The following is a 24,890-nucleotide window of genomic DNA, read 5'->3' as shown; positions in this document are numbered from 1 at the left end:
CCCTTACCAATAAAATTTTTTAAGCAATTAAAAATTATTTCAGCTACTAAGTGGGTTGGCCAGATGGCTCAGTGACCAAAGCACTTGCCATATAAAGCTAATGACCTGAATTTGACTCCTGGAACCCATATAAAGGTTGAAAGACAACAAAGTTGTCTTCTGACCTCCACACATGTGCTGTAACATGTACATATGCACATATACACATACAACACACACAAATAGTAAATTTTAAAAAATTAAATTCAGCTACAAGTGCTGGGGAGATGGTTCAGTGGCCAGAAGGGCTTGTCATGCAACCATGACAACTGGAATTTGAATTCCTAGAATTCCTATGATTAGACCCACATAAATGCTAGGTGGGCATGGTGGCTCATCTGCAATTTCAGGCTCAGAAAGCTGAGGTAGGAGATCCCCACAGCAAACTATATAGGGAGACTAACTAGCTTTATTGGTGATCTCTCAGTTGGAGTGAAAGATCTTGCCCCAAAGAATAAGGTAGAAGAATGAAGAAAATTTTCTGGTATCAACCTTGGGCTTCCACATGCAAATATACATGAGCACATGCATATGGTTACACATGCACGCACATGCGCGCGCGCGCACACACACACACACACACACACACACACCACATACAATAAAAGAAGTCTCTATCAATAAGGTCCAAAGTTGTTTGTTGAGGATGGTTGCAAAAGACTCCTCCTCAGACTTTAGCAGAAGCTGCACAGAGACATTTTCCCTTTATACTTGAGAGAAACTGAGCAATTGTTTCCAAGATTTTCTAGGACCATGTAGGCAGTGGCAATGAGAAATGGGTAAAGAATCCGCTGGGCTCATTCCTATAGATTTTGCCTGAAGATGTTCTGTCCTAAGTCATCTGACACAGGAAGGCTGAGCAATATCCTTAACTGTCTAGAGCAGCTTGAGTTTAGTTTTGTGTTGATTCAGCTGAATGAATACATACATAGATCAGCAGCACTTTAAACTCAAGTCAGGGCTTCAGGGAACAGCATACACTCAGTGTAGTTCAACCCACCTCATTATTCTCTCTCTACTTGTGCTCCTCCTTCCCAAAGTGGTATCAGCAGTAAGGTGGTAGAAGAATCCATGGCTTTATGAGACTAGTAGGAAGGTCGCATGCCACCAGCTTGGGACTACCCTCATCTTGCTGGCTGTAATGATATCTGCCTGGGCTCCATGACCTGTCTGCTTCTATAAGTAAAGAATGTCCACAACAGGACTGCAGTCTGTGAGCTCACTGCAAAAAGTACCTGATGTCCCTGTCTGCCATTGTGGGCCTGTACTTAACCCTGGTGACACCACTGTGTTCTGAAACTCAGCTGTGCTTTCTTTTTGGAGCCAGCCTTGGACTGTACCAGCCACAGCTCCTTTCCAGGGTGCAGACAGAAGTGGGAAGATGTAGGAGCCTTCATTTTCTTCACTAGAGGCATACATGACCCAGGAGCTTATTGCTCTGGTGGGTACGGTGCAGAAGAACAACTGTAGATCTTTTTTGTTTGTTTGTTTGTTTTTGTTTTTGTTTTTCGAGACAGGGTTTCTCTGTGTAGCCCTGGCTGTCCTGGAACTCACCCTGTAGACCAGGCTAGCCTTGAACTCTCAAACTCAGAAATCTGCCTGCCTCTGCCTCCCAAGTGCTGGGATTAAAGGTGTGCGCCACCACCGCCCGGCACAACTGCAGAGCTTATTTACAAAACATGTACTATGTGTTAACTCAATGCTATAAATTGCTTCCTCTTAGGGATTAGGAAACAGTGCTCTAAGCCCCATAGATATCACCACTGTTAGGGTTGTATTCTCTCCTCTACCTCTTCTCCTCACTGGATTCTAACCCACACAGGCAGGATTATATGACTTTCTCAGAGTTCTCCTTCCCCCTGCCACCTATCTCAACTCTGATCTCCACTGTCTCTTCCCTCTCAGAACCTCTCCCAAGTCCAAAGGAGGTGCTATGACCCCTTCCCAACAAGTGGAAGCTGCAGATTCCAGTGTGCCCTAATGTTAAATTGACAAATGCCAGGCTGAGTCTGGGCACTGCAGGAAAGCTTCTGAAATTCAACATAGAAATACAGAGTAAAACACTATTAGGTCTTTGGAGCATGATGCTCTTGCTTTCTACTGTTCTCGTGTTCTCCCTCCCTCCCTCCCTCCCTCCCTCCCTCCCTCCCTCTCTCTCTCTTTCTCTCTCTCTCTCTCTCTCTCTCGTTCTAATTGAGAGCCAGAGCTGAGCAGGACTCCTTTATTCTCAACTGGACCTCCTCACTCTGTGAAGAGACAGAAACTCAGCCCCAATGGCTGGCAGCCTCTCAACAGCAAAAGGGGCAGGAATGAATACATATCAGATGGTATTTCAAAACCATTTTTGTGCTATGAAGTATTTTGTTCAGTTAAAGTTGCTTCTATTTCCAGGAAAGTGGCATAAGCATATTTTCCTTTTTTTCTGGCATTAGGTACAACTAAAACCCTGGCCGCTAGGCATCCAGGGAATACAAAGAACTCTAAAAGCTGGACAGAAAGCAGGATGGTCAGGGACTACAAAGTCCAAAGAATCACACAGACCTGAGGTCCACAATTGTTCTCTGTCTAACATGTCTCAAACCGGGTGCTAAAGAAGCCAATATCCACAGACAGAAAACAAACAAATAAAACAAACAAATAAAAAAGACATCTAACAAAAGACCACTGTTACTTGTAGCCTTACAAGACAGACTTTTAGACAAACAGAATTTTTTCCTGTCAAACACCAAAGAAAAGATTTGTGACTGAGTTTAGCTTGGATCCTCTTACCTAGACACCTAGCCAAATTCTTCTTGTAGTTTTCCATCCACTGACCCCTCACCTTGCCTGTGTGCTCTAGGTCTCTAGCTGTCCCTGTTTGTCTCCAGAGTTAAGTTCAGCCTCCCTGCCTTATTGCAATAGTCTTACATATAGTCTTCCTGGATGGCTTAACTCTGCTTGTTTTGTTTTTTTTCTTTGACAAAATATAATAGAGGAAACTGTGTAGAATGCAGCTATAGCAGCATTAAGAGGGAAGTTTATAGCACAAAAAAGAAAGTTTTCAGCAACAATTTAAGCTCAAGAAACTAGAAGGAAAGAAAAATAAACCCAAATCAAGCAGAAGAGTAGAAATAATAGGGAACAGACATCAACCAATTGAAAATGGGGGTGGGGGAGATCAATAAAGCAAATACTTGGTTATTTGAAAAATATCACTAAAATCAATAAAACTCTCATTAGACTGACAAAGAAAAAGGAAGGAAAAAGAAAAACATCAATATTGAAGGCTCATTGCTGCACAGAAAATGCAGAGGATGCTGTCAGCAACATGTGTGTGAATTTCACAGACTGGAGAAAAACACACTATGAAATGGGTAAAATGAAAATCTCTATTAAAGTCTGGACCTGGTGGTGCTTACCCTTAAACCCAGCACTCAGGAGCAGAGGTGGGTAGATCTCTATAAATTCAAGGCCATCCTGGTTTATACAGTGACTTCCAGAGCAGCCAGAACTGCATAGTCAGATCAAAAAAAAAAAAAAAACCCACAAAAAAATCCCAACTTGTAGCAAGGATATTGTTCCTAAGCCAAGGTTGTTTCATCAGGAGTTTACCAAATATTCAGAGTTAGAGTTTCACACAATGTTGTCCAGAAATTCTAAGAGGATACTTCCAAATTCACTTTATAACACTAATATTACCCTGATAACAAAACTAGACACAGATTAATATTCTTCATGAATATACACACAAAATCCTTTAGAATATCAACATATAGATCTCAGGCATATATTTAAAAACACTTGATTCAACAATTGCTATCATAGGCACTTCTTTCAGAGAGATGAAGATGTAAGCTAACATGAAAACCTGTATATTGATGTTTCTAGCAGATTTATTTGTAATAGCTGAAAACAGAATAGAATCCAGATCTCCCTCAGATGAAAACTGTCACATTCAGATTTTCAAGTAGTGACTGAATTACCCATAGGAACATAATATCTTTTATCAAAACATCAAGTATTTTAACCATATTGTTTTGAATAAAATAATTATTTCCTTAAAATTGTAAAAGGATCTTCTATAAAATATATATTCACTGTCAAAAATATTCTTAGGACTTTTACCTAGAATTCATTCAATGTGTTATTGGACTCTTGTCATATGTGAGCCACAGTGAAAAATGCTAACTCTTGCATTCAACCTCCAAATAACTAACACTGATGTAATACATAAGCTGCTGTAAAAAGCTTCCTTAATAATGAGCATGGGCTCTAAGAGCTAATATACTAAATATTCTTCCTTACCATAATTCATCAGCAAAATCTAGCACCTTATATTAAAGATCCAAGTTCCCTGGGCTGGAGATAGGGCTCAGCGGTTAAGAGCACTGGCTGCTCTTCCAGAGGTCCTGAGTTCAATTCCCAACAACCACATGGTGGGTCACAACCATCTGTAATGGGATCCGATGCCCTCTTCTGGTGTGTCTAAAGACAGCTACAGTGTACTCACATGCATAAAATAAAAATAAATCTTAAAAAACCCAAGTTCCCAATACTATCTTTTCTTTTAGTGACATTTGCAACATCTGACAGACATCAAGCCCACTTCTGGGGCTAAAATGTTAGGTGGGAAGGTGAAACTGAGGGAAGGATGAGAGTGCTGACTCAGGGATACATGAAGGAGGCATAGGGATAAAGTCTCTAATGAAACTGTACCAGGTCCAGCGTCAGAAGAGATCAATACACCAAGAGTACAGAACAGAGCCTAGAATCAGATCATGCATGCCAGCACTCCTGTATGAAAACGGATTACAGAGTGAGTTGTCATGACAGGAATGTTATAACAAGCAGTTATCCAAATGAAAAATGATCATACCTCTACCATACACTTGTAGGTTTTAGTGGGATTAAAGATACATTGCAAAATACAGAATTTGAGCATCTTTGTAATTGCCATGTAAGTAAAGGTTCCTTAAATGGCACAGCAAGTCAGATATTGTGGTATCTATTTGCAGTCCCAGCTGCATGGGAGGATGAGGGAGTAGGATCACTTGAGCTTATGTTTGTCTCAAAATAGAAACAAAAACCAAGAATATGTAAGCTATAAAACTATAGCTTGATGTTGAAAAAACAAAGACTACACAACATGAAACCAACTGTAGACTAAAGATATACCTGTAAGCAAACAAAGAAAATACCTGTAACATATGAAGAACTGTCATAAATTAACAAAATGAGACAAACCTCTAAAATGAAATTAGGTGAAAGACTAATTGGGCAAACAATTGAAAAACAATACTGAAAGAAAACAGCATTCATCAAGAGAATAAGTACTATCCACTACTATTCACATAAAATTTAAAATAACAAACAAAACAAATGCCTCACCTACTATGTGGTGTTACATTATTATGAAAATACATTCCAAGAGAGTGTAACTTGAGAGTGTAACTTGTACTGCACTTCACAGCCAAAGTTGATAACACAGCCTGGAGTCATTTAGGACTTTAAACTGACATCTTACTATATATTCAGCCTGTTCATTTAACCCACCTTTAAGAGACTGATGTAACAATCTTACTTGCCTTGGATTTTCCATGTAATGAATTCTTACCTAAGCTAATGTATAGCTGACATCTTAAGTTATATTCTTCCATGCTACTGAACTATGTGTAATACACAAGTTTATATAACACACACACACACACACACACACACACACACACACACACACACACACCACTGTTAGTTCTGTTCCTCTAGAGAACTCTGACACTCTGACGTCATTAAGACATGTTGAAAATAGCAAATATGATGAAAACAACCTTATAAAACAAATATCCACCATAAATGCTGGAAGCAACATAAATTAAGATTGATAAGTCCATTTGAAGTTGTTTGTTATGGAGGTCAGTTGAATCAGCTGGCATCAGTAACATTTCATCCTTTGTAAAACTTTATTAAAGATTTCTGTAAAGCATCCTTATTCCTTCTCCATGTAATGCTTTATGTGCTATTCAGTAAGTACAGAACAAAGGCCTTTGTGAGGGATATACACAGACACAGGGACAGATAAGCTTTAGATAGGCATGATTCAGACTCATACAGCAGACAAATTACAGATAGACCAGTAGCAATGTGCTACAGAGAGATGACAGAAGACACAGGGAGAGAAGCAGAGATTCAAATCTGGGCTTGCTCTTGGTAAAAGTACTCCAAAAGAAAGTGACCTCATTTATTTTCTGTAATGCAACACTCAAGCATTTTGGATACTCTGAAATTAATACTAATGTGTTTAAGTAGACACTACTATTTAGAGACATAACTGGGACAATAAACACTGCATTTGGGATAGAAAAGGACATTGACTTGGAAAAAATATTTAGGAAAAATAAACTGAATTTCAGTGTCACCAGGTGACATTTAAGTTCTTAAACTGAATGAGTGACAGGCTTAATTAAGTGACAAAGCTTAGCAGGCTTTGTTCCTTGTGTATAAAAAAAGGGGGCACCGATAAACTGGGATGGAGACATAAAACAAGGCTTGCTGAGGCAGGTCTTCTGTGTGGAGCTCAGAATCACTGACTGGGAAAGAAGACTACTCTGGAGGATATGGTCAGGGATTCAGGGGCAGAAAAGGAACAGAGGTAACAGGAGCAGTGGCTGGAATGCAAGGCACCATGGGTTCTATCAGTTGATTCAATAATGACCTAGTCAGGTACTAAAAAGCTGCACAAACATGCCAGTAAGACACTTAAGACAGTCATAGAAGTAACAAACACTAGAGAAGAAAAAGTACTCATAAAGAAACAAAAGTAAAAATCCAATTAATAGTAACTAGGATGTTAATATTTCTAATTATTCAGCTGTAACCTTAAAAACAAAATAAAACAAAACAGAAAACCAAGAACTCAGGACACTAAAGAAAAACACAATGTGAAAGGTCAGAATTTTTGAATTTTGTAACATTGATAAATTCTGAGCCAACATCACGAGAAGTACTGCAGTGAAATAAGGGCATTGACAAAAACTGGCCCTGACAATGTAGAAATACTAGACAGGACATCTAAGCCATGTGTGATAAGAGGTATTGGATGGAATAATGTGGCTCCTGGCAAGCACAGAGAGAGCAAAGGTCCCCTGCTCCTCCCATGAGAAGGCCTCTGTAGAGAAAACTGTGGTTCTGAACAGGACTTAAAAGGGGACCAAAAGGTCTAAAGCCCCAAGGCCTGATTTGGGAGAAAAGAACTTAGAAGAAAACTAAAGACCTCATGTCTCATGTTTCAGGTGAGGAAGAGACATAGCCGTGTTTTTTACCACTCTGAAATCCTAGTGATGACCCCATGCCAAAGTAACAAAGGCAAATAACACATTCCATAAACAGAGAAGTAGGCTGAAAAAGGCTTCCATTCACATGGAATTTATGACCTAACAAGATAAAACAAGTATTCAGGTTTCTAGAAATGCAGTGCCATAAGCACCATGACCAAGGAGAAGAAGCTAAAGGACAAAAGACTGATTCTGACCGAGGGAAGGGTGCTTAACAAGCCATTTCAATGCAGAACATAAGACGATTTTAGACAAATTAAAATGTACTAGACAGGAGCTTTTATTCCCATTTGGGATATACACAATTGAAAGAAAATCTATTCCCATAATGAAAAAGTCAGATAATTCAAAAGCCATCACTTTTGAGCCCACCACCCAGTTAAATACTCAGCAGAGAGCTGATCCTTGCATGCATATGAAGAAATTACCACCTCCAGTCAGCCATTCAAAGGACTAGAGAACAAAATTCAGGTCACAAAGGGCCAGGAATTGTGCCCATTACTAGCAGGTTATTTGTGAAAAGCTCAGAATTCATAAACATTTAGAAGAATATTTTTAAAAAGCTATTCCTCAAGGGTAAAGAATAATCAACTATAGTTGGAACACTTCTTTTGACCTTCCAGACAACCCATGAAAACAAAACCAGAAAAAGATAAACTATTTACACTCAACCTGGGGTGGGGTGGGGGTAACTATAAAGATCTATTACCCATCCATGTCTATTGAGTTTCTTAGGGTTTCTATTGATGTGGCAAAACCCCATGACCCTGTGCAGCTATCTGTGGCCATGTTTACAACCATGATCCACACTGTTGCCAGAAACCATGAGGAAGTCCATGACCTATGCTCCTGATGACTATAAAGGGCAAGGAAACTACTTTTGCAGTGGCATGGACGACTGCAAACTCATGGTTAAGAAAGATGAACACACAAAAAAATTTAAAAACAGAAAGAGGGACATAGAAGGCTTCAGTGACAACTCCCTCCCCCAAAACAGTAACAGCCTAGACAGGAAGCCATCAAACAGATCTCTTAAAAATTATGATAAGGACACTGAAGTGTAGCTCATCACATTTGAGGGCTTCTGGCAGGGTTGGGAAAAACTCAGTTTTCTTTAAGGGGTTGGCTATTGGAAGTTTGGCTGTGCTCCATTGAAGATATAGGCAACACACATTGGACTTGTGGGCTTTTTGGGAGTGGGGTGAAGTGGGAATTTCTGGTTTCTTTGGAGACTCAGTTGTATCATGTGATGTTTTTCTGAAAACTGTCTTAGGCAAAGATGTTTTTGCTGAGGGCAGATATGTGGTATTTTTCTGGAAACTGCCTGGGAAAAGGGCATCTGATGTTTTGGTAGAGCAGATGCTTGAAAGGACATGTGATATTTGGAAAGGGTATAAATATAACCTAACAGACAGTGGACGCTACTGTATGGTATTGGTTTGGCTTGCCACTCTTTGCTGGTCATCGTGAGGCTTGGCTGACAACACTTTTTGGTATTGGTTCACCCTGCTGGTCATTGTTTGTTGTGACTTCATAGAGAAAAATGCCACCAAAGAACTGGTGGTGGCCAGGCAGCTTCTTGCCACTTCCATGGATACAAGCCAATCTGCAGAGCCTTGCAGTTTCTTCTGGATCAAAGTGCAGTAGCTGATTTGTGAATGGTGTTTGATCCAATGCTGATCTGTGTGAACTGAACTGCTAATATCCTGACAATGCAAATTGGCTTCACTCCAAAGAACTATTTTTAAACATGTCCACATCCTCCTTTGCCCTATTAACCTTTCCTTTTCACACCTCTGGTGGGTGGTGGGCTAGAAGGGAGGTTAAAGCATTTAAGTACCCTTATTAAAGTAGTTTTAAAAAATATAAGCCTATGGAGGGAGGTCACAAGGGTTGGGGGACAATCCTGGAAGGACTGGTGAGTGTGATCAGGGTCCATGATGTAAAATTCCCAAATAGTCAAAAAAATTATATGAAGAAAAAACAAAACTCCATGACCAAAAGCACCTTGGGGAGGAAGAGATTTATTTCACTTCGCTTTCCCTTCCACACCATAGTCCATTGTCAAGGAAGTCAGGGCAGGAACCTGGAGCAGAGGCCATATGCAAGTGCTTATATGTCATATCCTATTTCATACCATATACTGGCTTGCTCTCCATGGCTTGCTTAGCCAGCTTTCTTATATATCCCAGAACTATCTGCCAGGGATGGCACCACTCATAGTGAACTGGACCCTCCCACATCAATCACAGTGAACTGAGCCCGCCCATATCAACTGTTAATTAAAATGTCCTACAGATTTGCCTACAGCCCAATCTTATGGAGGCATTTCCTCAGTTGAGAGTTCCTCCTCTCAGATGACTTATGTGTCAAGTTGACATAAAACTGCCAGGATATCTATCATCCCCTGAAACTGTGAGTCAAAATAAATCTTTTCTCTTTTTAAGTTGTTTATATCAGCATTTGGTTATGGTGATATAAAACAAACATACTATCTAAACTGAAAACAGGAGATAAATTCAAGGTAAAGGCAAAAGATGAGTCTCCATGAGCTATGGGAGAAAGTCAAGGGGCCTAATATAAAAGGCAAGAAAAAAAGTGGGTCTTTAAAAAAATAGATGCACTTCATTCAACTATGAAAAAAAAAGAAATTATGAAGTTCACAAGAAATGGATGGACATGGAAATACATGAAATGAGGTAAGATAGGCCCAGACAAATGTCACACGATCTGTCTCATACACAGATCCTAGCTTCGAATTTTTAGATTTGTGTGTTTAATCTGGAGTGTCTGTAGAGGTCGGGAAGTTAATAAAGGTCCCTGATGAGGGAACAGACTGCAGACGGAGAGCAGGAAGCAGAACATACATGATATGAAATCACATGAGGGAAATAATGGGGTTTAAGTGGGGATGACAGTGGGGGCATAGGGGAGGGGAGCTAAAGACATTTGAAAAGCCTTATAGCAACCCACAACTTTGTAAACTAATTTTAAAAAAATATTTTTTAAAAAGGAGTTTCAGTGGCTACAGAGCCAGCTCACAGTTCACAGTATCAGTTGTTCTTCCTGAAGACAGAGGTTTATTTCTAGACCCACACAGTAGCTTACAATTGTCTGTAACTCCAGTCTCACGGGATCTGACACCCTCTTCTGGCTTCCACAGGCATGTGGTACACCGACATACAGGCAGGCAAAACAACCATGCATATAAAATAATTTTTTTTTTTTTTCAAAAAAGGAGTTGCACTCTGGCCAGACATGAATAATCCCTCTGGTGAACAGCTTTGGAACTGGATCTCTAGACTTTCATAGTAGAAATGGTTTATATCAATACTCCATGCCCTAAATGATTTTAGCATTCTCTTTTTAGAAGCGAATATCACAGGAAAGAATGTAACCCATTTCCATATGGAAATAGGCCTCCTCCTGTAAATCAATCTAGTCAGACAAGCACACCACCTGGCCAAGGAACCACAGGACAGGAAGCTGTTACTCATCTTAAGCCACACTACAGAGAAAGGAGGAATAATTCCCCTTTAAGAGATAATGCACTTCTCTTACTCCTTAGCACAGTCACTCTGGATCTGCCAGGAGGTCCTGTTGAGTCTTGACTCAGAAAGGCATAACTTCCCCTTTCTTTCCTTCTGTCTCTTCTGGATGCTGGCCAGGGCCTAAGTATGCTCTTTCTCTAGTATTTTGGGGTTGATATCTTCTCTAATTTTCCCTGACTGCTTTGTGGCTCCTTGTTATGCCAGCTGATCTCCATATAGGCTTAATTCAAATAGCATGGCTTGTTTCTTAACTATTTTTGGTTTTGAGACAGGCGTCTCTGTGTAGCACTGGCTGTCCTAGAACTTACTCTGTAGCGCTAACTGGCCTCAAACTCAGAAATCAACCTGCCTCTGCCCCTCTGTCCCTCTGCCCTTCTGTCCCTGCCTCTGCCTGGATTAAAGGCATGCATCACCATGCCCAGCTCTGCATGGCTTCTTTCCCATCTCAATTCTCCTCTCCTGGGCAGCTGTTGAGATTTACAACTTCCCTACCCTGTTTTCTTTTTCTTTGAAATGGTAATAATATTTTCCTCAAGCTTAGAAAGAGGGGCATGTAATAGGGGGAGAGGTGTTGTGAGGGCTGGACTGGGAGAAGAGGAAGGATTAGGGGCCGTGACCGGGGTATAAAGTGAGTGAATGAATAAGTTTGAATGGCAGTATGCTGCTCCCAGAAGCCATGGATTATTAAATGAAAACTCCAGTGTCAGTTACAGAACACCCTCTTATGAGTTGCTGGTCAAGGAGATTCTGAAGTCCCCCACCCCTCAAAACCCACAGGCTATTGCTTATCGCACTAAGCTCTTGATTGTTCATCAGGAAGGTAAAGTCCTATTGCTGAAGATATTGCATACTTTGGTTGCAGGACATAAAGAAATACAGATAGAGCTGGCCTGAAAACTTCCTCTCTGCTAGCATTTATAATGCCTACTACTGAGGAGAAAAATCATTGCTGACCTTACCAGAGGTATAGCCTTCTGTTACAAAACTGATTTGCCAGGCAAGATGCGTTCACTGGTGCAATAGTGTAGTAACCTTTGTTCTCTGGTTGGATTTGAGGCCTGCTCCACAGAAGTAATTCATGACGACTGCTACACATCTGGTCAAAAGCTCCTGGGTTTTAGGTTCTTTAGAAGAACTTACTCCTGTTTTACTTTAAAATGTTTTATTTTAAAATGGACATGTTGTCAAACCGTCTTCTAAATATTTGTTTAATTTATATCCATAGATTAGTGCTGCTGACAAACTAGATCAGAGAAACTTCTCTTTTACAATGAGCAGCAGTAATGCCAAGATCTCAGAACTGGTCAAAGTGCTGAGAATAGGTGACTATTGAGTGCTTACCATACGTGGGACATCTTTTCAGGGTCAGGAACATCACAGAAGAAGGTAGGGAGAGATGTAAAAGATGGAAGATAAGGAGGAGTACTGTGAAACACTGCCTTCTGAATATGACATAGTGACTACACTCATGAACTCAGCAGCTACTGTTATCTGCACAAGACCTACACAATATCTGAGCTCATCACCATGGCATGATGGGAAAAGGGCACATGACAGCCCCTGTTGAGGGGCTGTAGGGATAATATTTATTCGTACTGTATGAATATATATGTCTTTCCTTGACTGCCTAAGGCATATTTGAGTAGTTAAAATTAAAAAATCCTATGGCCTATTGTGGGGCTGTGAGAGGCAGCTGGGTACCTGGTCAAACAGGCTTTGAACACTGGAGACCCTCAGGGATGGTAGGAGTTTGGCCTTACTCCTGGGCCCCTGGCTCCTTTCTTATAGCTACAGCCTCCCATATAGAGGTTTGTGGCCATTAGCACAGGTAGAGGATGTAACTACAAGCCATAGAGCCTCAAGACAGATCTCCATATTAATGAGATACCTAAAGGCCAGAGGGCATAGCAAATTAAGCATTCCTTCCAAGACCCTCCTTCTTGTAAAAGGTATTTAACCTCAAGCCCACCCTGAGAATACCAGGGTATAGCTTCATCCATTTTCCACCACGACAATAAATATCTTAAGACCATATCTTAAGACCATGGACTATCTCTCTTCTTTGGGTCCCGCCATGGGGAACTGTGGAGAAGGTCTTCAACTACAGAGCCATAGTCTTATCTCCCCTAGACGACCTCTACGTTTCAGCTACGGAGGCCACCAACTCAAGCAAGGGAGCCGAGCCAGCCATGATCCAGCCAAGCGAGTCACCGTGACCAAGAGCCTCATCCCCCTCTCCCCCCTCAGCTACGGGTCTATCCAGCCCGTACACCCCCCGTCTTGACCCTTCTGCAGCCTCTCAGCAGCGCCTGAGAGCCCAAGGGCCCAAAACCCAGTCACGTCCCGGCTGCCTTGGCCCGGGGACCTCCAACCCAAGAGCTCCACTGCCAGCGGGGCTTCAGACTGTGTTCCCTCACCACCAGAGCAGTCTTGTGGCTTCTCACAACCCGAAATCCGCCCAGTGCCAGTGTGGAGTGAACATAGTCAAATTCATGCACCTCTGCCTCTCTCAGCCGGAGCCCTTGCCCCTTGGGGTAGCAGATGCGGGACCCACAATTCAACCCACAGGACTCACACACATGCGCACATCACAGCCCAACAGCCTATAGCAGAATAGTAAGATGGGACATCCAAGCCGAGAGAGGAACTCTGGGAAGAAGTCAGGCACTGGAAGATTCACATTGAGACTCAGAGGAAATCGGATGTATAAAACTGAGAAGTAACCAGCCATATGGCAGAAGTCAGATTAGTGTAAGTGGAATAACTGAGTCATGAGTTAGTCGGGAATAAGCCTAGCTTAAGTCCAAAAGCTATTAATAAAGAAAAATAAGTCTCCATGTCATTATTAAGAGCTGGGGCAGGCACAGAAAGGCCCATATCAGTGCTATGGTAGTAAATACCTACTGAGAGACGGGGGAGTCATTCTTTAGGGGTGTAGCCACAGCTAAGTTCCCCATGATCCAGTTGCTAACTCTGTACTCACACATGTTAGCAACCCTAATTAAAATCAGTGGGTTAGGAAAAGGAGAAGGAGAAAGATATAAAAGTATGGAAGCAGGAAGTGGCTATGTTGGGAGGAAACAGAATTCCAGAGGGAATCTGAGGGGGATATGAAAGGAAAATAGGAGCTGGGCAGTGGTGGCACACGCCTTTAATCCCAGCACTAGGCAGAGTGCTGCAGATTTCTGAGTTCAAGGCCAGCCTGGTCTACAGGAAAAAAAAAAAGAAGAAGTGAAGCACAACCATGTGGCCTTCACTTCTTCTTTTTTTTTTCCCTCTGGAATTCTGTTTCCTCCCAACATAGAATGAATACTGCTCAGCAATAAAAAAGAACAAAATATCAAAACACAAATCAGCACACATGAGTCTGAATACAATAAGTCTTCCAAAGAAGTCAGAAAAAAAAAGTAAACACTATGTGACTCCATCAACATGAGCTTTGTGGAAATATAAGCAATCTATAGTGACAAAACTGGGGCACACACAAGCTGAGGAGAGACATTATTAAGAGTAACAAAGATATTCTAGGTCATAGCTACGGCCACTATTTTGATTGTGGGGACAGTTTCATGGTTGAATGTATACAGTAGACTCAAAGTGCACAGTAGCTTCAGATTATTAAAGCCTCAGGTTTCTGGTTAGAAGACCAAGAAAAGAGACTGCCAAAGACAGAGAAACAATAAGAAAAATCAAAAAAAGACAGCAGCTCAAAAAAAAAAAAAAATCACACTGGATCAGCTGTACCTGTCTAGGCTCATCCAATCCTGCTCAGTTAATTCCTACAGTGACCACTGGGTGGCTCTCATGTCAAAGTATCTAAATGGTGCCTCAAAGATTGAAAGCAGGATACAATGGCACCACAGCCATCAGAACTCGAAACCTAAGCCTAACAAGGCAGCTGGAACTAAAACAAAAGCATCACCATTTTAGTGGATTTTCAAAATGTATAGTAAATAACCTCAAATTCCTTGGCACAAAAAAGTAGGAAAATCTCAAGTCACATGTGAGAAAAAAACAACCCAAAGATATAGCACCAGGATACAAATATTTGTCTTTTCTCCTCTCCCTCTCCCCCATCTCTCCATCTCTCCATGGCCTCGTGCATGGCTCTGGCTGTCCTGGAACTCACTCTGTAGACCAGATTGGTTTCAAACTCACAGAGATCTGCTTGCCTCTCCCTCCTTGTGCTGGAATTAAAGGTGTGTGCCACCAGGCCTGGCAGTATTTTCAACAACACTTTTAAGCAGCTACTGTAAAAAGGGGGGGGGGGAATGTGATTATACTACATACAAAGATGAAATTTCAGCATAATCAATTAAAAATCAAAGTTTTATAATTTTGAATAAACAATAACCTATTATTACTTCATTGAAATGTCAAAATATGGAAAAAGACGCAGGGGAATCAAAAGACAAAACACTTTACACTTTCTGTCACTAGAAGCAGAGTAACACAGAAATGGGTAGAAATGACTTCAGCTGTTGGCACAGACTTTCTCTTGGGAGGGGTATATGTGAAAAAAAAACCAAATTTCTGAAAATATTGCAGTTGCAACTGATTTTTAAAAAATGTCAATCAGTGACTGCAGAGTTAGCTCAGCAGTTAAGAACAGTTGTAGACTGGCAAAGATCAACAAAATAAATGACAACAAATGCTGGAGAGGACATGGAGGAGAAGGAAACCTTTGTACACTGTTGATGGGACTGCAAATTGGTCCAGCCTCTGGAAATCAATGTAGAGAACCTTAAGAAGCTAAAATTAATCTGTCATATGACTTCAGCTATACTAACTCTAGGCATATGCCCAAAGGGCTCAACACCCTCCTCCACAGACACACTTGCTCAGCAATGTTCACTGTTGCTCTAGTCACAGTAACTAGGAAATAGATACAATCTAAATGCCGTTCCAGGGAAGAAGAGACAATAAAATGTGATACATATACACCAGAGAAGATTATTCAGCTGTAAAGAAAGTTGAAATCATGAATCTTGCAGTTCTGGATGGAACTAGAAAAGATCATACGGAATGAGGTAACTGAGACTCAAAAGGACAAACGTCAGATATTCTCTACCTGGGATTTCCAGCTCTCTGACTTCAGATGTGAGGGAATAAACTGGAGTGTAAGTGTAGAAACCAGGAAAGTGAAAGGGGAACATATAGAGGGAACAATAGAAAGGGAGAGCAATAGAGTACAAGTGATTTGAAGGGGGAAATGTGGAAAACAGGGCTATACTTAAGGAAGGAGATAAATACAAAAGGAAGAAGGAGGGTAAAACAACAGTAAGAATGTTTGATATTATCTGTCTACCTAAAACTACATATAATACATATGTAAGTCTGGGTCTTCTTATACATATATAGTTTAAATGAAAATTTCCCATCTGGGCTGACAATGCTTCCACAAAGAGACACACACAATCTAACTAAAATTCCACCACTAGCCATGAGAAGGCACAGACTAAATACTGTTGCCTTTAATTGATTCCTAGAGATGGAAGGTAAGTTGTTATTGCTGAAGATACCATGTACATTAAACATGTAACCCAGAGAGGACCTGAGATGGATCTTGGAGGAGAGCCTACTACTGCTACTTTACTTAACCAGCACAATCCCTATCTATGTTCTAAACACGTATCCTTATACCCATAGCTAAGCACAGTCCTCACTGCTCATCAAAGAAACTTCTCTTTGCAACTCAGACTATTACAGAAAACCATAACTGGTCAAAATGCAAAGAATAAGAGACTGTGTGGTACCCAGTTCCAACTGTCACATCTATAACACAATTCCTGCACCTAAAGTTCACAGATCATTTCAGAAGGTGGGACAGAAGAGTAAGAGGAACAGGAAGTTTGTTGTGAGATTGTGTCCCCTAGAAAAGTCAGAAAAACTCCATCTATGAAGTCTTATCAACATGGATGCCTAAATAGAACTGAAACAACAACAGCGTTAGTAGACATATTAACAGGGGGCATTTACATAGGGTTCCTCTACTAGACAAAGAAGGACAGGCAGCTAAGGAATGCTGAGAGTAGGAGAAATAGACTTCTCCAGGGAAGAGCGCACCAACTGGTTATATCATACCACGTAACAATATACAGACTGAGCTTACAGATTTAGAGAAAGTATATAACAATCATGAAAGAAAAGAGGCCATGAATTCGAGAGGGAGCAAGAGCAGCTATATAGATACATGGGATATATAGATATATATAGATATATATATAGATATATATAGATATATATAGATATATAGATACATGGGAAAGAGAAAAGGGAAATACGAGAAATGATATTATAATTTCAAAAAATAAAAAAATATTCATAATGGTAGGCATGGTGGGCCACACCTTTAATCCTAACACTCTAGAGGCAGGGTAGATGAACGTGAATTTGAAGCTGGCTTTAATGAGTTCCAGGATAGCCAGTGCTATTTAGTGAGACCCTTTCTTGAAAAAACAAACAAAATTATTTTTTAAAAAGTCTCAAGTTTGCTGCCAAGCACCCAAATGGTAGCACACAACTGTCTATAACTCTAGTTCTAGGGTATCCAATGTGTTCTTCAGGCACTAAGCACACAAGTGGTACACAATACACATAAAATAATACAGTAAATAAATCTAAAACTATAGTGGGATATCTTCCCACTATGCATAAAGCACTGTGATTGGGCTATATGAGAGGTATGTGGAGTGAGGAGTTGGTAGGAGAAGGAAGAGGAGGAGCTAGGAGGAAGGGGAGGACTGGAGGAGAGAGGGGAAGATGGCAGTGGATGTGCGAATGTTTCTAGCAGTCTAAGGTAGTTATAATATCTAGGCTAGGTATTGGGTAACACCTCTAATTGTGTGGGCATCTTGTTAATTGAGCCCTACCAAATATATAAAGCCATTGGATAATCTTTAAGCATTAGAGTCTCATTTATACTGGATACCACATGGATGGTGGGATGGTCTGGGCTCAATCAAGCATTGTGGAGACAGAGTGGTAGATTGGCAGAGCCATCTCCCACGCTGGGGTCTTGTGGGTGGCAAGGCCGGTGCTTCCAGTCCACCTGAGCCAGCAGCCTGAGCCAAGCAGCAGTGTGTTCCTGCTGCTGCTCATGGCCTCAGGCCTTGCCTAGTTGGGAAAATGGTGGCCCCTTAAGAACAAGCCAGATTAGGTGTCATCATTATTAAATTTTAACTGTAACATAAAACTATTTATCAGGGATCAGTAGTAGGGCACTCTTCTAGCATGTGCAAAGTTCATCAACTGAATTTTGTTCAGTTTAAGGAAAACTAATTCAAACTCTAATCGTCTTATGGTAATATAATGATAACTGGTTAAATAATGTACAGCTGAATTCAAATTTTATGTGTAAAAATATGAATAATACTAGTATTATGGGAAATCAGAGGCAAACATTCAATTAGTCTTAGAGAGAGGAAAACCTGTCAGAAGATTTGAAGACTAATCAGGAACTACAAGCTTGAGAAAGAACCATGGATGATGGGGAGCACCACCATTCATGAGTCATGGCAGAAATAGAGGCTAAACAGAGTCAGGAGATAATCTGATAAAACTATAAAAGAAAAACCTGAATATCCTCTGACAGGACACATGCTCAGAATACTTTTTGTAGTGGGGTCTGAGCTCATGAAGCTCAGAGAGAGGCGTATGCTCACGATACCTCTCATAGGTATCTGCACAATCCAAGGGTAACATAGTTCCAATCTGTTACAAGCAGATGCTGGTAGAGAAAAGCAAGAAACAGAGAAAGAACTTGCCAGAGACACCCATAAAGGGCCTGAACCTGTAGCAGGGTATCAAGGTGGGCCTGTACCACAAAAAAGCTCTAAAAGGGAGACATCCTCATGATCAGCTCCTACAGCAAATGTGAAAAGTGTGAGAAACAACTGACCTGAGAATTTATAGTCCCAGATCAGGTCCCTGAGCCTAAAAGAACATCCACATAATGCCAGCTTCTTTCTCCTTCCTGCATAATCACCTGAGTTAGGTCAGCAGGTGCCTCTTCTGCATGTGTCAATGGATACAACTTGACTACATCTGTAATTAACTAAACCCCAAGTGTCAGGGTACACTCATGAGGGGTTTTTGTCCTCTCAATTAAATTATATGAGGTGGGAAGGCCTCAAACTCAGAAATCCATGTAGTGTTAATCTTGAAATTTTAGGTTCTTTAAAAAACACAGAAATATTGTATAAATATGTTTTTACTTTAATCCCAGGTGTGGGGCTGCTTCAGATTGTCCACAGCAGCTGACTATGACTTGCCTAATGCTCTAGCAGAGGCTTGATTTTTGTCAGCTGCAGATAGTTTCTGCAATGCTGTATGTTTGAAATCCTGGGTACTTTTCAGAGGGTATATAAATGCTAGGGCCTCAAAAGGCAGGATGGGTTGTTGCTTGCTATTGGTTGCAGTTTGTTAAATAGCTGTGTGCAAAGAAGAAAGAAGAACCAATTAGATGTCCTGACAGCAAAGATCAAACTTGCCCCAAGGAAATTGACATCCCTAATCAACAGGAAATAGATTAACAATTACATCACCCTCTTTCCTTTCTATCCTTTCTTCTACCTAGTGTTAAAAGGTTGAAAGGAAGCCAGGCAGTGGTGGTGCACACCTTTAATCCCAGCACTTGGGAGGCAGAGGCAGGCAGATTTCTGAGTTCGAGACCAGCCTGGTCTTGAAAGTGAGTTCCAGGACAGCCAGGGCTATACAGAGAAACCCTCTCTCAAAAAAACAAACAAAAAGGTTGAAAGGGTAGGAGAAAAAGGGTGGAAAAGGGTGGAGAAGGGTGGAGAAAAGAACCCACAAAGTAGCGAAAGACAAGCCACAGATCTGCCTACTTCTGCCTCCTGAGTGCTGGGATTAGGGTGTGCACCACCACCACCCAGCTGGGAAGACCCATTTTTAATCTAGATCTTTTGAGGTGGCTAGCTTTAATCCAGCCCACACCTTCTGGTGGCAGTCTATATAACATAGAAGAAGGAAGTTTGCTCTTAGCCTGCTTGCACTCACTCTTCCTGGCAAGTCCATACCTTCACTGACATTAGAAGCTACTTCTTTAGTATTCTGAAGAATAGTGGAGACATCCAATCTCCTAAACTGAAAACTACTGGATTCTTAGGCTCTCTGTTAGTAGACAATCATTATTAGACTAGCCTGTAAGCCATTGTAATAAACCACCTTTCTATATCTAAATATAGATTTGTTTTATCAGTTCTGTTCTTTTAGAGCACTGGTTCTCAACCTGTGAGTGGTGACCCCTTTGGGTCACCTTTCATAAGGGTCACTTAAGACCATCAGAAAACACAGATATTTATGATTCATAACAGTAGCAAAAATTATGAAATAGCAAAGAAAATAATTTTATGGTTAAGGGTCACCACATCATGAAGAACTGTATTAAGGGGTCACAGAATTAGGAAGATTGAGAACCACTGCTCTAGAGAACACTAACTAATATACCTGGTAAAATCCTAACTACTAATTAGGAACTTATGGGAAGAACAAACAGAAAAAAATGAGTTATCCATATATGTAATTCATGTATTTAAATCTCAGAGGACTCAGATTAATACATCATAGCAAGAGATGTTAAAAATGAAAAATGAGGCCAGGTGGTGGTAGTGCTCATGCCTTTAATCTCTGCACTTGGGAAGCAGAAGCAGGTAGATCTCTGAGTTTGAAATTAGCCTGTTTTACAAAGTGAGTTCCATGACAGCCATGGCTGTACAGAGAAACCCTGGAGAGAAAAAAAAAGAAACATAAGACAGAAGTGCATTGTTTTTGATAATGCATATTCCATGATGGGTAAGGAAGGCATTCTTGTCAGAACAACCTAAGACAGGCTCAGTCTTGTTAATGGAATAAAAAGTGGGGGAGAGGCGGAGAGCCTTGGAACTGCTTGGAAAGAATCTGACATGGGCCAAGGACAAGGAAATGGGCTGCTTGGCAGGAATCTGATATTAGGCTAGAGCAAAGAAGTAATTTCAGGTAGGAATCTAAATCTTAGGCTAGAATAAAGAAGTAATCTCAGGCAGGAAATCTAAATATTAGGCTAGAACAAAGAAGTAATTTCAGACAGGAGTCTAAATTTTAGGCTAGAACAAGGAAGTAGGCTTCAGGCATGAAAATGACCTTGGGCTACAACAGGGAAGTAGGCTCAGATGCTTTGGTCATCCTGATGAGCCCTTAGAAACAGTAATCATGGAACTATTCACATAATTGGGTTTAATGCCTTGCTTTTTCTTTGACTATTTGTGTTTATTGTTTTGCTTGTTCCTTGATTATTTGCATCTATTGTATTGCTAGACCCTCAACCTAGAACTGACCTTAATACATGCATGTGATTAAAATGGTATAAAAGCATAAAGAAGGAGGGGGTGGGATAGGAGGTTCTAGGGAGGGGAAATGGGGAAAGGAGATGATATCTGTATTGTAAATAAATAAAATATCCAATAAAAATTAAAAAAAAAGAAGTACTTCTCACACCTGTGATTGTATAACAAGATGCTTGGGAGCTTTGTAAGCAGTAGACTCTGAAAATTTTGATTATACTTTGTAAAAAACTGGACAATAAACAGAATGTTTATAATAAAAAAAGAGCAAGAAAAAAAAGAAACATAAACTAAATAATTAAAAATGAAGAAAAGAATAGTATTTTTGAATACATCTGTTTAGTGGAATGTATGAGAAGACAGGCTCTCCAACTTAAATAAAGGTGGTGGTTGTTATTTTGCATTTCTTTTCTGTACTTGAAGAACTTCTCTATGAGAAATTAACAAATATGTGTGTATGAGTGTGCATGTGAAGACCAGAAACCAACCTTGGGTGGCATTCCTCAGGAGCCATCTACCTTGTTTTTTTAAATGGGTCTCTTATTGGTCCCAAACGCACTAAATAGACTAAGCAGCTGCCCATCAAGCCCAAGGGATCTTTCTGCCCTCATCTCTCCAACACTGGAATTACAAGCATATACTACTACATCCAGCATCTTTTATCTGTGTGTTAGGTGATTGAACTCAGACCCTCATGCTTGTGCTGCAAGTATATTATCTAGTTCAACAAGTCTCCATTACATCAAAAATAGAAAACCATTTAGAAAGCTATTTGGCTGGGAGTGGTGCACACATGTGACTCTTGCACTCAGGTGGCTGTACCTAGCTACAAAGCAAGACCTTATCTTTAAAAATTACCCCCCAAAAAGTGTTACTATAAATGCAAGGGCATTTATGACTTTCCATTAAAAACAGTCATTAGAGTCAGGTGGTGGTGGTGCACACCTTTTGTCCTAGCACTTGGGAGGCAAAGGCAGGCAGGTCTCTCTGTGAGCTTGAGGCCAGCCTGGTCTATACAGCAAGTTCAAGGCCAGCCAGGGCTACACAGAGAAACCCTATCTCAAAAAAAAAAAAAAACACCCCACACTAATTGTTAGTAATTATGAGATGGAGATGGTTTTCGTAGATAGCACTTTGGTTGGAGTCACCTTCCCAAACAAATCCCTCTGCCCTCCTAACCAAAGTGACTGAGTTTCCGGGTAGAAAACAGCCATTCTGCCGAGCAGTGGTAGTGCACGCCTTTAATCCCAGCACTTGGGAGGCAGAGTCAGGCAGATTTCTGAGTTCGAGGCCAGCCTGGTCTACAGAGTGAGTTCCAGGAAAGCTAGGGCTACACAGAGAAACCCTGTCTTGACAAACCAAAACCAAAAAAAAAAAGAAAAAGAAAAAAAGAAAGAAAAAGATAATAAAGGAAAGGAAACAGCCATTCTTATTCTCAGAGCACATAGTTGATGCCTCTGATCCAGAACAAACACATAGAGTAAAACACAATTAGTGCCATAAGATTCTCTTCTGAGAATCGAATGTGCAGATGAAAACGTACATTAGGCATGGAAATGGGCAAGTAACTTACAGGATGCTTGGCTGAAAGTCTTCCTGTCACAGTTCCTGTCTGATTCCATGTAGAAGAGATGGAGCCCTTGATCAATTAAGAAGAATCAGTTTAAACCTATGCAATATGGTGTGAGAAAAAACACACAGACCCTTTACCTACAACCCTCCCTGTTCCTCTTGAAAGCTACAAAACAGCCTTGGGATCAGGGACAGCTGAGGGATACCCCCTTCTAACCCAAACAGAAGCAGCAGTAGGACAAGTAGCTCCATGTTAGTTATTAACTCTATATGTGTGTTAGGGGGCTGCAGAGACAGCATACACTCAAGTGAGATTATGACACATGTTCTGTTGCTTGTTGTGCAGTTTTATAAGTCACAGACACCTCTGACTGTTCTTATGTGCAAATTAAAGTACTGTCTACCTGTGATAGATATTATTGGTTGCCCACTTGACAATATCTGCAATTAACCAAACCCAATTGGCTGAGTACACCTGTGAGGGATTTATTTTTTTCTTAATTAAACGATTCGAAGTGGGAAAACCTCCTTTTAATCTCAGTCTTTTGTGGTGAGAAGTTCTACTTTTAATCTTGGCCACACCTCCTAGTGGCAGCCTATATAAAGGACACAAAAGGAGGAAACTTACTCTCTTTGCCTGTTTACACTCACTAGCAAGTCCATTTCTTCACTGGCATTACAGCCTACTTCTTTGGATTCTATCATATATTGTAGAGCAACTGAGACACCCAGCCTTATGGACTGAAAACTATTAGATCCTTGGACTTTTTGTTGTTAGATAGCCACTGGTGAACTAGCTGGATCACAGCCCATAAGTCATCCTCATAATACAACTCATGTATGTATGTATCTATCTATCTATCTATCTATCTATCTATCTATCTATCTATCTATCTATCTATGTGTGTATATATGTGTATGTGTGTGTACATGTATGTATGTATTTATGTTCATCCTATCAGTTCTGTTCCTCTAGAGAACTCTAACATATTACCTCACATGGCTCCAGAAAGACATGACAGTAGATGTGAAAGCAAGTCAGCTGCTGAACTGCCTCATACAGAGGATCTGATGGCATAAAACCAACCTGCACAGAGCTGGAGAGATGGCTCAACTATTAAAAGCTAGGCTCACAACCAAAATCAACCTGTACTGTGTGGAGACTTAGTAATACAACCACAGTCCATAGTTCCAAGAACAAATTCCTCTTTTACTGCAAAAGGGGTATGTGTACCTAAATTCAAAATAAACCTAATTACTAATCCCAATTTTCTTTTTTGTTAAGCCTTGGTTACCTTTTTCATATAAGCTAGTAATCCATCTATAAAAGTTGACTTGATCTTGTGAACCTACATCATAAAGACAAGCATAGTTATGTTCTTAAACTTGTTTAAGCATTCAAAGAGACCAACTCCATAGCAGCAATTCACATAGGGATGGGCATGTGGTATAAATTTCACCTAGGACAACCTCAAGTGGTGCCAAGATTGAATAATACAGATTAATAAAGAAATATGCCAATGTATCATTCTGCAATATTTCTAGGCTATGGAGATACTAAAAAAAATTGCTTTGTAACTTTAATTTTTTAATCTTATTTTTAGTGATAGTTCTTAAATGCTTTAATCTCCCTTGTAGCCCACCACCCACCAGAGGTAGTGGAAAAGAAAGGATATTGGGTAAGTGGACCTGTTTAGAAATGTTCTTTGGAGTAATTCTCATCTGTGTTGTTTGGAAATCAGCAGTTCAGTTCACAGGTTAGCAGTAGCAGGTGGATTCACTCACAAATACCTCACAGATATACCACAAGTCCAGTTCGGTAGAGTCAGGAGAAGCAAACAGAAATCAGCAGTGGTGGTACAGCAGAAGGGACCAGTAGGAACACCAGAAGTTCACCATTGCTCCTCTCTCAATGCAGCAAAGATCAACAAAGAGGCAAGACCAACAAGCATTGCACAAGTAGCTCTGAAAGCAAGCTTAGCTCAGCCTCTGTCACTGTTCATTTTTATCCCTCCACTTGTCCTTTGTGGGTCTCGCCTCAGCACAAATCTGACTTGGCAAAACTCCATGTGTGTCTGTCT

At 40.6% G+C, this 24,890-nt stretch overlaps 1 protein-coding gene across 1 annotated transcript in view; it reads right to left on the bottom strand.

Moving 5' to 3' along the window:
- Poln (DNA polymerase nu) overlaps nucleotides 1–24,890 on the bottom strand; it is a 130,461-nt gene that overhangs the window by 70,142 nt on the left and 35,429 nt on the right. The window contains exons 12-13 of the mRNA XM_028758297.1: nucleotides 24,105–24,158; nucleotides 22,811–22,876 (exon numbers count right to left, since the gene is read on the bottom strand). Coding sequence (XP_028614130.1) covers nucleotides 22,811–22,876; nucleotides 24,105–24,158 — 120 coding nt within the window. The remainder of the gene's footprint in view (nucleotides 1–22,810; nucleotides 22,877–24,104; nucleotides 24,159–24,890) is intronic.

The sequence above is a fragment of the Grammomys surdaster genome, unplaced genomic scaffold (genome assembly GCF_004785775.1).
Source record: "Grammomys surdaster isolate TR1022 unplaced genomic scaffold, NIH_TR_1.0 126187, whole genome shotgun sequence".
NCBI classification, from domain to species: Eukaryota; Metazoa; Chordata; class Mammalia; order Rodentia; family Muridae; genus Grammomys; species Grammomys surdaster.
The sequence above is the reverse complement of the archived record's forward strand: the minus strand, read 5'-3'. Positions and strand labels throughout refer to the sequence as shown.